The sequence below is a fragment of the Nannobrachium achirus genome, assembly GCF_963921795.1.
Source record: "Nannobrachium achirus genome assembly, chromosome: 11".
Taxonomy (NCBI): Eukaryota; Metazoa; Chordata; class Actinopteri; order Myctophiformes; family Myctophidae; genus Nannobrachium; species Nannobrachium achirus.
The window spans coordinates 25,741,385-25,756,232 of NC_137820.1; the positions used below are offsets into that span (position 1 = coordinate 25,741,385).

General features: G+C 43.6%; 1 protein-coding gene across 1 annotated transcript in view; it reads right to left on the reverse strand.

Annotated features, from left to right (window-relative positions):
- Positions 1 to 4,642: 4,642 nt before the first annotated feature.
- pdhx (pyruvate dehydrogenase complex component X) overlaps positions 4,643 to 14,848 on the reverse strand; it is a gene marked incomplete at its 5' end in the record, with an annotated part of 62,078 nt that continues 51,872 nt past the window's right edge. Inside the window, 3 exons of the mRNA XM_080736582.1 lie at positions 4,643 to 6,007; positions 6,997 to 7,061; positions 14,564 to 14,722. Coding sequence (XP_080592708.1) covers positions 5,749 to 6,007; positions 6,997 to 7,061; positions 14,564 to 14,722 — 483 coding nt within the window. The 3' untranslated portion in view covers positions 4,643 to 5,748. The remainder of the gene's footprint in view (positions 6,008 to 6,996; positions 7,062 to 14,563; positions 14,723 to 14,848) is intronic.

The window sequence follows — 14,848 nt, forward strand, 5'->3', positions numbered from 1 at the left end:
ATTACCGTACGTCTTCCATTGGGTAAACAAAACAACAGATGAATTTGATTGGCTGTCGCCGGACGATGTTGTCCAAAGATACAATATTTTCATGTTTTTGGACGACGTTCCCCCGCCTCATTGCCTAATATCGCCAGTAGTCGCCCGGTCCAATTGACAAATAACGCACTTCCGGAAAATACGGCTGGCTGTCGCCTGCTGGCTAAGCCTGCTGGCTAAACCTAACCCGATCAGTAAAATCATGCCTAAACCTAACCTAACCTCAGTAAAACTATGCCTGCCAGGGAGCCAATCAGACACAGTTAAGGCGGGTCTATCCTATAGCGTTGGTGGAATCCATAACAACTCCTCAGGGACGGTCGGCTGAAACTATGACTGGATGAAACACAACCAGCCGAGCCGTTTCCCAAGACATTTTCAGAATAAAGGTAACAACAATGCCATTTCATGACATCTTTAAACGAGATGCAACCCCTTGTGAAGTTACAACAGATTTACTATTTTTGAAAATTAGATCTCAAGTTACTAACCCAACATAGGAAGTTCACATCTTTAGGCGTGACATGCACAATGACATGTCATCACACCCACATTATGCCAGTAATGTCACGGAAACGAATCAGTTTCCATCTGCTGCTGTGCATGATTACTCATCTGCGAGTGCTGATCACTTCCTTCGCTATTTCTGTGACTTTAGTATCTGCAACCATCATACAGTGAAGACTTGTGAGTTTACAGCATGCCAGTTCCCTTGTTTCTACTAGAACAAGACTTATCAGGAGGGGAAAACAAAACCATCCAGCAAGCCTTTGTATTGATTGAGAGCAGCCAGAGCAGAGAGCAACTATGGTTCAATAGTTCAGATATAAATGAGAGAAATGTATTGTTTAGGCCTAAAAAGATAAAGTGTTCTGCAACTTGATTGAGTGTAGTTATTCACTGTTGGCTGAGGCCAAATTTAAATACACAGTGCCTAAATGCAACACATACATTTGCAAGGATGCTTCCTATCACCTATGGGCCACATGCCTTGGGAACGTCTGGTTTCCAAGGCAACGTCCTTCCTTACCGGCAAGAAAGTTCTGTATGAGGTACCGGTTTTGTCCAACAAATTACATGAATTGAGCCACCTAAAAAGGTTGCGAGATGAGACTATTTGATGCAGCTGTGCCTTCGGTTTCCATGGCACCGAGTTTTCAAGTTTCAATCAGACCAAGCCTGTCTGTGTACCAATCAAGCCTGTTGCGCAATTCAATGAAATGACTGACTGCACCAAATGAAGCCGACAGACACACACATGTTAAAAAATGTGTGCATTTAGAAATGTGGCCACAGTATTGTCAATGAGTCTTATGTAAGGTAGTGGTTCTCAAAGTGGATTTCAGGGACTCTCTAGGTTCCTTTATGGGGGTCTAAATTGACCCTTACAAGTCTGTAACTTTGAGAGTGTACAAATGGAAGCAAATGGATCCTAACGGGTCCATTTGCTTCCATTTTGTACACTGTCAAACCTTCAAATTTCAAAGTTTGAGAACCAGTGATGTAAGGTAAATCATGATCATTTAACCTACAGTAGTTCCCACTGCCTCTGAGCTTTAATGATACTTTCTCTCTGCCTGTTGCTAAGGTTTCAGGGTCTTCAGCCACAGGCCTGGCACCTCAATAAGGGGCACACATGCCCCTTTCTCAGTCAAGTCTTTCACATTCCCTTCTCTTTCTCATGTGGTTATGTCGAGTTAAGCATTAAGCATTTAGCTACCGTAGTTCTAATGTATAGCCTAACTGTTTTTGGGTTTGTTGTAATTCCTCCCAAGAGCCGGTAGCTCACTTGCATACAGATAATGTGCAGACTAGATCACCTGATTCACTGGCTGGGATATGGAGGAACCCATAGAACCCAAAGACTGGATTACAATTTAAACTAGAAAAGCAGTTCTTGCAGAAACTGCGTGGGCTCACTGAAAACACGCACAAAGTAAATTATGTACAGTAGAAAATGTACACATCCCTCCCCAGACGGACTCCCGCTTCAGCTCAAGCCCAAGCAGTAATAAAAAGACACTTTCCCAGTGGATTTCTCTGGGAAAGATTTCCTTTTTTTTTTTTTCAAAAAACTCAAAAAGAGAGACATTTTGTAAAGAGAAAAATACAACCAATAAACTGCGTAAAGCTGAACAAGTTGAGGTTTGAACGAAATGTCTTGCTCAAAGAATGTGGAAGTAGTAGTGTAGTAGTAAATACAAATTGGGGACAACTAGATCAATGGTGATGACACAACGGGTAGAAGTTTCCAATTGTTTTGACCCCCCCCCCCCAACAGATTAAATTACCAAAATATATTTCGTATTATTATAAGATATTAAATGGTGCCTGGTTGTTTCACATAATCAGAGAGGCACCTCACTACATCCCCAGTTTTAATTGTCCAGGGGCACAGTGTCTTGATTAAAAATTATAATTTCCTTCCGTGTACCTTCTATTGCCGTGGTAACTCGGGAGACAGTGGAAGAGGTGCGTGTATGTGTGTGAGGGTGAGGGTAAACGGCTGGAAGAACAGTAGGCATACTGTAGAAGGCGGCTCTGCTGTGCCAATAGCCCGTACGCCCCGCGGGCCCCCTGCCTATCTCCCACCTCCCTCTCCAACACTGAATGCACACATCTCTATCTGCTACCCAAAGCAACCGTTGCGGTACACACTGTTCTCTCACCACCACATCAATGGAATTGTGGCTGTATTGTGAGTGTAAACTAAAGCCACAAACTGCAGACAGTGTAGTAGTTGCTAGAAAGCTGCTCGTCAGGCAGGAATTCAGCGTTACTGTGAAACAAGGAGGGACACTTGGGCTCTGGTCGCGGTCACCGTGTTGTTAACGTACTTCCGGTTCTTTGTATGCATGTTCCTTCCTTCCTTCCTTTCCATTGCCACGCATATTCATCACTCACCATAATCAATTCAAATTCTGTATTTATATTCACAAAAAGGTCTGAAATTCTTCTCTCAACCTTTTACCACTTCCACCCTGACATCTCCATTTTGGGCGTTTCATTACAGGAAAAAATGTTATGTAAAGTTAAGAGTTTAGCGAAAAATGCACATGGATGAGAAACTCTGGACAGTATTCAAGGGAGGATGCTCAGTTGCTCACCTCCTCAAATTGATAATTAACTACCACCATAAGCTGGTTGTAAAATAAATAATCTGCCTTGCAACAGAGGTGCAGAATACCAGTAAGACTCCCTAATCGGGAGATAAGTGTCCGTCAGGTCGCATGTATGTTGTCTGCCAAAAGCAACCTCATGGTGGCGCTAGAGGGGAATGTGAGAAATGAGGGGTGGAAGGTTGTGGTTTGCCAGCCAAGGAGTGTGTGTGCAAGGTTTGGCATGGATAGGGGCAACGGTTCCGGAGATAAGAGTAGGGCCAAAAGTGTGACGTGACGTGACAGACGAAGGGACTGACTGACAGACAGCCGGTGGAGGTTTTCATAGTATAAAATACTATTAATATTGTGAGAATTTCCAAGACTCATTCATCTGGATCCCTCCTACTGTAAGTGATCACATCTTTGCATGTGTAAGTAAAAGCACCATGATGCGGTAGTGTTTATGTAGGGTATGATTTCCCCACCAGTGCTTTGCACACAAGCAGACAGCTGCTCCACGCACGCTTAAAGCACACACACATCTGTCAGGAGGGACTGCACCGTATTTCCCTGCCCAGCAAATTAGCCTAATTGGCATCTATGGTATAATCGTTATGTAATCTCTGACTTTCCATGCCAATTAAATACATATGGACACAGACACATCTGTATTTGCATTAGTGGCTGTTCCATATATCATGAGGTGGCTCGGAGCGTGGTTAAATAAGGACTGTGGATGTCTCAGAATTAAAAAAGAAAAGATGGATACTGGCATCAAAAGAAACCAATGCCTGGTTTATTGATTCGTTTCACACAGATTAACATACATTATCTTTTCAGCGGAGGGTGTCATGTTTCCATTTTAAATAAGTTAGGACATATTAACATGAACAATGAACACAGGATTTGAAAGAATCCATACGAATTGTTTTTGTTTTAAATCCAGCAGAACACAAAGCCTAGAATCACAACAAGTGTGGGAATATCCCCACATGTCCATCACCCACCAGTCATTTAGGCCTTAGACCAGCGATTCTCAATCTCAACCTGTGAGCCAGGCAGTGGCGTCACACCAAATTCTGGGCCCTGGGTACAAGGATTCACTGCGGGCCCCCCATGAATGTTAACTATTGAAAAATAGCAGATATACAAGCTCACAGCGCGGCACTGAGTGCCGCGCTGCAAGCTTGTATATCTGCTATTTTGGAAAAATCGTGAAATTGTGTGCAAGAAACCTATGTCAAGGACCCCCAAGATGATATGCATTAGGCCACAGACCTCGATCTCAAAATATTTAGTTCCAGGGACCCCCAGAAGCAAAATTTGAGTTAGAAATGTTCGCTTAAAAAACATATTCAAAGATTTTGACACATTTTCACAACTTTTCAAAAATAGCTGATCTACAAGCTCGCAGCGCGGCACTCGGTGCCGCGCTGTGAGCTTGTATATCTGCTATTTTTCAATAGATAAAGTTATTAGGGCCCCTCCACCTTGGGCCCCATTAACTCAGTCCCACTTTCCTACCCCTTGTGACGCCCCTGGAGCCAGGGCCCAGTGGTCTGTGAAGAAAGTGAAGATATTGCAAGAAAGTGGGCCCCCAAAACTCTAAGACTTAGGAACTCATATCAATATGCTCAGAACCACTTAAATGGGCAGCTGAATGGCTGCCGTGTTAAGTGGTTCCGATGTGTGGGCCGCAAGCGCTCAAGATTTTACACAAAAAAAGGTTGAGAACCACTGCCTTATAGACAAAATGTACACAACCAAGGGTTCACAGCAGCATCTGGGTTGTGAACTCATAGTGACATAAAGCAGATGCACTGGGATTTAAAATTACAATTAGGACTCGTGAACAGTGATACATACTTTAATATATATATATATTTACAAACATTGGCATGTTAGAATAGCTGTCATTACAAATGGACACGTCCCACTATGTGGGGAACACCCTGCTATACTAGAGGGAAGTGGTATGACAGGGCGTGGGAAACACCCTTGATATACATACCACTTCCCTCTTGGTAACATTTGGCCAGCGCATGACTTTCCTACACAGAAAAATCCGGAGCGATAATTTAACTCTGACTCATTCACAGGGGTGAGATAACGCTCCGGACCTCCGGCACTCTAGAAGCAGTTTGATTAAACGCCTCCATCACAAAGCCTGCAGAGATTATATTGCAAAAAAAGCATACGGCGGAGTGTACAGTACTTACAGTATGCACAGGAATACTGGTAGCTCTCCCTAACCTATAATTAAGGTTAAGATATAGTTTAACATCCCCTTGGGGAGATTTTGTCCTCTGCGTTGACCCATCGTAACTACTTAGCAGCAGTGAGCAGAGATAGTGCAGCGCCCGGGAACCCAACTCCAGTTGTAGATGCCAGTAACTCGTTCAAAGCTCTGGCAGGAGTACTACGTATCCAACCAAAGTTAACAGTCAACATGAATGCACATCGACCGCTGTTAAAACCTCTGCTAGTGCAAGCATGAAATGGGCTTCATGATGGAGGTGTTTCGCATGTTCTTGCTCACATCACTGTTCTCTAGTGATCTCTCCCTCTCTCTCTCTTGCTCTCTCTCTATCCCACTCTTTCCCCTTTTTCAAGCCACCAGGGCCATGTGCTCCGGGCGCTCCAGGTTGGCGCGGAACTTGTCGAGGAAGCGCGACGCCAGCGCGTCGTCCACCAGCCGCCCGTCGCTTGACAGCGTGACGGTCATCAGCTGTTGCGAGCGCAGGCTCTGCGCGTCCTCGGACAGCCGCAGCTCGGCCCTGGACGCACCGATGGCCAGGATGCACGCCTGGGGCGGGTTGATCACCGCGCTGAAGCCGCTGATGCCAAACATGCCCAAGTTCGATATACTGCCGCGCCGGGGGGAGGGGGTGGAGGGAGGAGAGAGAGAGAGAGAGAGAGAGAGAGAGAGAGAGAGAGAGAGAGAGAGAGAGAGAGAGAGAGAGAAAGAGAGAGGAAGGAGAGACAACAGGCATGACATCATTAGTCAAGGCCAGCAGTAGAGGACATGCACAAAACTAACCAAGGAGAAATACAGTACTAGGATGCTGCATCCATCTGTAATAATAAAGTACTAATTTATAGAGAGGGGAAAAGAACATTACTGAAGGAGAGAGAGAAGTGGAAGCAAAACAACTAAAAAGGCTGCTGTGTCTACAAAGAAAAAGCCTAGTTAATACGGTGTATAAATTAAAGACAGTGGAGCACTGATGTGTTCACATTAACAAGGCTTCAGTAAATCAGACTCCCAATCTCTGTGTTTTGTGAGTGATAATGACCTGGGGGCAGTGCCTTAATGAGAACGTTAGCCCAAGAGGATGAAGAGGGGGGGAAAAAAAGAAATGATAGGAAGAAAGAACGTAGGCGCACGTCCTCAAGAAGACAAAGGAATTCGCCGTCCTCCTCCCGACACAGAAACACGATTTATGTCTAAATGACACCATTAATTCTAATGAGTGGAGAAAAGCCTCCCTTTCACTCTGCTGGCATGGTAATTGATGGTCCTCGTCGCAAGCCGAGAACATATTCGCTTCATGCTTGCATGAAATGTTGAATATGCATAATAAATAGACTGATCTGCGAGGCTGGATTTATAACTCCTAATGGCAGCCGTTTATGACTGCCCTCTTATCAGGCTCGCACTTAGCTACACAGGAAATTACATGGTAAGCTTGTGAAACCGGATTACAGATGCTAAAGAGAGAATAGTCCCTACAGTATGCTCTTTTTTTATCATTAGAGACTGAAGAGCAAAAAGGCATTCTTTTTGGAATGGTCATTATACTGTATTCCCAGGGCCCTGATGTCACGCAGTCATGAACAGTGAAGTGAAGCTTACCTGAATGAGCCTCCCTGGTATTCCTCAGGTAATAGCTTCCCATCCCTGGCCTTCTGGGCCAATGCCTGCAAAGCAGAGATGATAAGTCACTATGAGTCACTCTGAGGTCCATGCGAGAGAATTGGAGCTTGAACAACAGCGAGGTGGCTGTGCAGCTACTGTAGATCACTGGAACATGATGCAGATACTGTATAATGGTGGTAACATGTTTGTTTGCTTGACTACAAATGCCAACAATGCTGTTCAGATGGCATTTTTTTGTGATAGAAACTAAGATTGAAGTTTCCTGGTATTCTGGCATGGTTACTTTGAAGCACTTGAATGTTTTTCTTTGTTCTCTATTTACTTGACCATCCTGTCATTTGTTGACAAGGGTTCTAGCTATTTACACCAGTAAGACTCCCTAATCAGGAGATAAGCAACCGTCATGTCGCATACACAAACTTTAGATGGCAATCAGGAGGGAATATGGGAAATGGGACAGATCCATGTTGATGACATGACTTTAGAGATACTGTGTACCGCTTTGCGTGATTTTAGGGCAAAATCTGTAGGAGCAGTGTCCAAGAATGTGTTTTGCTAAAATCGTCCTGATGGTGTCGCTAGAAGAGGGCCATGTGAGAAATCAGGGGTGGAGGTTGTGATTTGCCATCCAAGGAGTGTGTGTGCAAAGTTTGGCATCGATAGGGCCAACAGTGGCGGAGATACGAGTAGGGCCAATAGTATGACGTGACAGGACAGACAGACGGAGGGACGGACAGACAGACATGGAGCTTTTCAACAGAGTATTGAAAAATACGTTCTAATATGATATATCATGAGACACCTGCAATAAAATACACAAAAACACTTTAAGAAACACAGAGGTATCAACATTAGAGATTCCAATGAATAGTGTCGCGGTACTATTCATTTTCAAGCATAACGACATAAATGGCCTTTCAATATCACCCTCGCCCCTCCCGGTTGTATGCGAGAGCTGGTGAAAACGTCTGGGAACTCCAGATTAATACCAACCTGATTGTTAGCGGGAAGAATACTAGTAGCACTTTTCTTCTGCCAACCAAGGAGTAAACACTGCAGGCTATTCTTTTTTTAATACATGGGATGCCTAACACGTCTGTGAAAGTGATAGCGATTCCCCCCTGTGAAGTTATCACATGAGCGAAAGAAATTTCCCATGATACCTCACGGAATACTATATCCGCGGACTTCCGGCGCCCATTGAATTGTATTCATCCTGGCTGCAGAATCATGGATATATCTCTGCTTCTTTTCCCATATTGCGCGTTTGGTCAAAACGGCCTGTTTGCTATGGACCATAAAGTACACAAGGATCATCGCGGTTGTATTTTTGAGCGGTGGTCACACCGTCTCCTATACGTGGCCGTGTGTGTGGGTATGCGTGCGTGTCTGTCTGTCTATCTGTATGTAGCCTGCAATACCTTTTCTGACCACACATGTTAAGGTAGGGGCGCTGTTGTTCAGGCCAGGCCATAGGGCCAGGCACACTCACATTCACACACACACGCACGCACGCACGCACACGCAGCCTCCACCGCTCAGTTCACACAAGTGTGTTTTTTTCTTCTCCGAGTGGTCGTGGCCTTGGCAGCTAATCTACATTAGTTATGGTAAAACTATGGCAGTCTAAGTGTTAATGAAAAAACGCTGCAAGTATGAGTTTCCACGCTAGTAATTCCACAAGGAAATACTAGGAAGAACTATTTATATATTCGCCCTGTTAGGCTAGATGATATTTAACATCCAGATCAACTCCATGATTTCTCCTGTGTAACGGCATTCATACCAAATCTGTCCAGTACGCTACTCACCCTGGAGGTCTGTCAATTAACCTCTTGAACCCCAGCATCCATATTATTGGGGGGGGGGGGGCGGGGGGGACATAAGCCAAAAATAGCAGATCAACAAGCTCACAACGCTGCGCAAGGTGAAGCGCTGTGAGCTTGTGGAGCCAGCCGTTTCATTAAGTCTAGAGGTTAAGTGGTTAAAATGTGACTGGCTAAAGGGGTGAATTTAAAGTAAAGGATTTACTTTTTGACACTAAGCCCAGGCAGAGATTGGATCTATCAGACAGTGCTATTCATCAAATAAAATGGGAGTTGACACGACTCACAAGAGAAGTTATATTCTGATGCATTGGCTCTTCATGAGCAAACCAAAACCAACACCGCTTCTATAAATCACTCGGAGTATGTGAATCAATATGCCACTGGCACATAGATGGGAATAATGAACTTGACACAGCTTTCTGCATTTCCAAGAGTGCAAAATGTAGTTATTGCCTCATACATGTATGTGTGCATTCAAGTGGAATTGTCATTTTAAGGTTAATGTAAGACGCGCTGCTATAAAACCCTAGCCTGGTTCCAGCCCATAGACCCGCCCACTCTCAGAGTGGACTGTTTCTCTGGTCTGGAATTGTGTTCATAATAAGTGATTTCTGGAGCCGAAATGACGGCTCCTCCAATTAGCGCAGGGGGTGGGGGTGGGTTTAACAAATAACCAATCCGTGCCGTCAAAGTCCCTCCCCTCCAGAAATCGCTCAAACAGGGCACAATGTCAGACTCAAGCTTCAGCTGAGTCTGAAATCAGGCTAATAAAACCCGGCATATTGTCGCGGTCGGGGGGGTTAGTCTACTTTTCAGGACATGGAAAATCAAATCCAGTTTGAAGTGAAGCGGTGCATTTGAGCAGTTTATTTCATTAAGCTATACCCTGTGTGTGTTTGAGAGAAATGTGTGTGTGTGTGTGTGTGTGTGTGTGTGTGTGTGTGTGTGTGTGTGTGTGTGTGTGTGTGTGTGTGTGTGTGAGTGAATGGCCCTGTAGGCTGCTCAACAGCACCACTTGAGGTACCCAGTGGTATTGCTGCTGTTGGAACTGCATACATACATAACTATATGACTACGGACACACTAAGTCAAACGTGGGAGGCAGCTATCACCAATCCAAAAAATAACCTGTGTTCCAATGGTTGGTGGTTAAATATAATAAACCCCACAGACAGAATTAACCATTTTCAAAATCTTTCATTAACACAGAAATAAAGTATCTACAAGCTCACAACGCATCACATCGGGACACGTAAAAAAAAAAAGTTTCTGCCCAACAGCAACGGTTTGAGAAAATCACGGAGACAGTATGGGGCGCGGCGGGCCTATTTAAGATAAGCGCCCCAAGTAGAAAAACAATCCATCTACCCACGGCCAACAAAGTTAACAGTGAGCATCCAATGCTTCAGCTACATGGCATGTTGTTTTCAATTACAGAATGATGATGAGTAAATCTTGCGTTAACTGAAAGCTTGGAGCATAATTCCCCTCAAGGCTCTGCATGGCAAGTCACACTTTGAAGGCTTAAGCGTGCAGGAATCTCTGCACAGGGTTCTATCACGTGTGTTGAATGCGTGCCTGTGTTTGTGTGTGTGCGTGTGACCTTCAAGACATCCCAATATTGTCAGGAAGCAGTAAGAGGCTTAAAAGTGGACCCTGGTTAATTTAATTTAAGGCACATTTCCACTGCATAGTAGCGGCTCTACTCGCCATTTTGGATTCACAAAATGTCCCATCGGGCAAAGGTTGAGCTTAGTACCTGGTAAGTGGTACTTTTGTTTTGTTTACAAGCGAGCTGACTGAGGTAATTCCAAAAGGTGACATGAAAACACTGTGGACTACTAAGTGATCGATCAGAGACATAGGCCTACGTCACCAGCTACCATTGTATCATGACGTACAGTACACCCCTATAGCGGTCCCTTATAATATATACAGTATAAACACACACACGCACACACACACACACACACACACACACACACACACACACACACACACACACACACACACACACACACACACACACACACACACACACACACACACACACACACACACACACACACACACACACACACACACACACACAAAGTAAGAACTATTTTAAGTATTTCCCACAATGCTCGTCTGCGTGTGCTGAACTCTGTTAGGATAGACTTTATTGTCTTTAGGGGGGAATTTGTCATACCCACGTACAGTAACAGAACTGCTCCTAAAAATACAATGACACGCAGTACAACACAGACTGCCAACAAAGTGCACACAACCCATTGAACACCACAGTGGCTTATAACCATGTTTCACTCAAAGTTTATCCGCAGTGAACACAACCTCTCTGGAAATCTCTATCACCGATGACTGCGAGAGATACCAAGTGAGATTATGCTAACACAGTGACTGGACTTATTTAATCAAGATTCAATCCTGTATCTATTATAGATGCAGCAAACGGGAAAAAACAAACAAGTAAGTTAGAGAGTAAACTTAATACAGTATATATATTTTCCATTCCATATCTAAATAAAATCTAATTTAACCCTTAAGTTCTGTTCAGATTCATTACACCTTCGTTCTGTTCGGGTCATTATGACCCGGGGGATATTTGATTAAAAAAAAAAAAAACACTAATATAAATTTTAACTTAACAAATCATCATGATACATTGACTTTGACTCAATACCAAACAATTCATATGATATATGGTAAAGGTTTGCATTTCTGCTTTGCTATATCACATTAAACACTGAAAGAGCTAGGCGTTTTTACTGATTTAGCTGAAATTCATGTAAAAAAACTACTTTATTTAATACTGGGCAATATTGCTCATGCTTATAGGAAAAACTGAAAATCAGACAATGTTTTTATTAACTAGTTCACAGCCAAATCGCCTTCCATCGCCATTTTGAGGAGGGTGAGGCAGCCAGATCGCCAAACGTCGCCTTGGGGATCATTTTCTGATCATTTTGGTATTTTTTTGACATTTTTTGAGCTATAAATGACCTTTCTAGCTTAATTTTAGTCTAAAGTTACATATTCGAAGGAAGTGACATCATCGATGACGTAACCCGGAAGTCGTTCGGCCATAACATAGAATGGGCCTTTTTACAGCATTGAATGTTGACGTTTTTCTTATCAAACTTTACCATTTTTAGACCGATTTTCATTCGGAAAAAAATGGCTGGACTGACAGATTGGTCACTCAAGAGCAAAAACGAGTGTAAATGGCGTGCGCACGACGTTCGGATCGTGTTTTATAGCTCCCGTTCGGCGGACCGGGAGACATAATGGCCGCCAATGGGCGCCGCCATTATGGGTCTACTGCTGTCCACTCGCTAGTCCAGACTCTAGGAGATTATCGTTGGGCACACTCTAGTGGATAGTACTAGTACTACATTCTACAACAATATGATCCCTGTTGGGTTAGATTAAAGCTTTTTTTGTTATCAATTATTTTTATTTTCCATCATCAAAAGAAAAATGCAATTAACAGACAAACAACACAAACAATAGCAAAACAAGAAAAGGAAAAGAAGACCCACCCACCCCCTTTCCCCGGACCAACACGGAATGTACAATAGTGCATGCCTGTGCTAGGCTGTTACCACTATATAGTGATTTCTTGAATCATAGCCTTAAGCTTATCTGCAATGTCCGACCACATATTAATGTTTTCTTCTTTTGCTCCGTGTAACCTTGCTATCGACTGCTCTAAATATACTATATCTAGAAAGGTTAAGGCCCACTGGCGAAACGTTAACGTATGAGGAGGTTTCCACCGCGTAGCTACCATCTTCTTCGCCGCCGTTAATCCAGCAAAGAAGATGCGCTTGCGTATATTGTTTAGTTGCAACTGTGAGACGTCATTTAATAAAAATAAAGAAGGAGAAGATATGATATTGATACTAAAAATAGTTGAAAGTTTTGAGGCAACCATATTCCAGAATGACGACACATTTGGGCATTCCCAAACCATGTGAAGGAAGGTACCAATACTATTTGAGGCGCAGAGAGTGCAGTTGGGATTATTCAAAATCCTCATAGCACATAGTCTGCGAGGAGTTAAATAAGTCCGATGAACAAAATTTAAATGAATTTGTTGATGGTCTGGATTTCTAGAAGATGGGTTAGATTAAAGCTAACTTGGAAATTAATAAAATTCCTGGCAGTATAGGCGCACAAGCCTATTGTAAATGGCTGGGAGAGAGTTAACTTGGGTTGTGGGGTTTGGAGGGGAGGGGGTAAGGGTGAGCGAGGCTGTTCTCCTGGCACCAGAGTGCCAGTGAACTGATCTCATCTCTACAGGCAGAATCATCATGGTTGACAATCCGGCCTATCACAGTCGTGTCATCTGCATACTTGAGAGGATGTTGGAGTCGTGTGTGGCTGTGCAGTCATGCGTGTACGTGTGGAGTCAGTTTTTAATCTGCAATCATTTCCTTCTTGTTCAACACATATGACAGAAGAATGGTATTCCCCTTGCTGTCTATTTCAGCAGTTCTCTGTACAGCCGATGATGCAATTTGTGGCCCTCTAGTGCCAGGAGAACAGCCTCGCCTTCAACGTCAATACCAAGGAGCTGATCGTGGACTTCAGGAGGCAGAGAAGAGAGCATGCGCCTTCATCTTCATCAAAACTTTTTCAAAATATTTGACCCGATTTCCAGTCTCTAACTGCATTTTGCAATGCCCAAAGACAGGCAGTGTAGCAAAAATAACACATACTGTAGAATGGTATACTAGAAGAACCATCAACCAGCTCTCTAGTCGGTCTCAAGCAAACGGAGCGTCAGTGGAGCTCTTGACTGTTCCGCTGGAGTGACATCTCCCCCAAACACAGTGTGTGTGTGTGTGTCCATGTGGTGGTGACAGAAAATAACCATGCTTCAAAAGCTCACAACACATTGCGAAACGTTGTGCGCGGCACCATACGACGGATGAAGTATACATTCACTACTAATTGATACGGTCCTGCCCCCTTTTCAGACAGTTTGGAGAAAGACCACGTGACCTACTGTGGCATAATGTAATATTTTCGGTGCATGACCTTAATGAAAAAAAAAAGGCAGTTAAACCATTAAGACCTGGAATTATTTTATACTTTGGCTATTGAAAAATAGCAGATATACAAGCTCACAGCGCTGTAAGTTTGTAGATCTGCTATTGTTTGCAAATCTTATATATTTTTCAAAGCAAACTTAACTGTAACTCAAATCTCTGCTTCTGGGGTCCCTGGAACAACATATTTTGAGATGGGGGTCCGCAGCCAAATACATGTAATTTTGGGGGTCCTTGACATGAAAAAGTTTGAGAACAACTGATTTACAAGAAGGATTTAGAAGACATTTATAGAATCGGGTCAAAATATTCAAAGATTCAAAAATATTCAAAAATAGCAGATCTACAAGCTCGCAGCGCGGAGCTTGTATATCTGCTATTTTTTAATAGTTAAAGCATAAAATAACAGTTTAAAGTACCGGTAATAATGCGTTCCGGGTCTAAATGATCCAAGTTGCTCCAGTGCCTACAGTGCGCAGTAGACAGAGAATTCCATTCCAAATTTCATGCCACATTTTCGCTAAACCACTAGGCCACTAGAGTACAAGACTCATTATGGCTTATACTTTTTTACTTGACGTGAACGACGGAAACTCGTTTTCACTGCTGTCTTTGCTTCCGCCTTGCAATTACACAAGACTACAGTTTATTTCTCACCTTGGCATTGGCCGAGATCTCCTGAACCCCTTTGTCTGCGGCGTCCTTGATGATGGGAGTGATGAGGCCCTTCTCTGTCGCCACTGCGATGCTGATGTGGATGGAATCCAGTGCTTGGGGGCCCTCGCCGGACCAGGTCACGTTCACCTCCGGCATCTCCTAGGGTGGGGGAGATCAAAGGTCAGCCCAACCGTCGCCCGACATGACGATTAAAAAGAAAATAACTGAAAAGCTAAAAAAGCAGAACCAAAGCTCTAAAGCAGTTACGTAATGCTGCAAAGTACA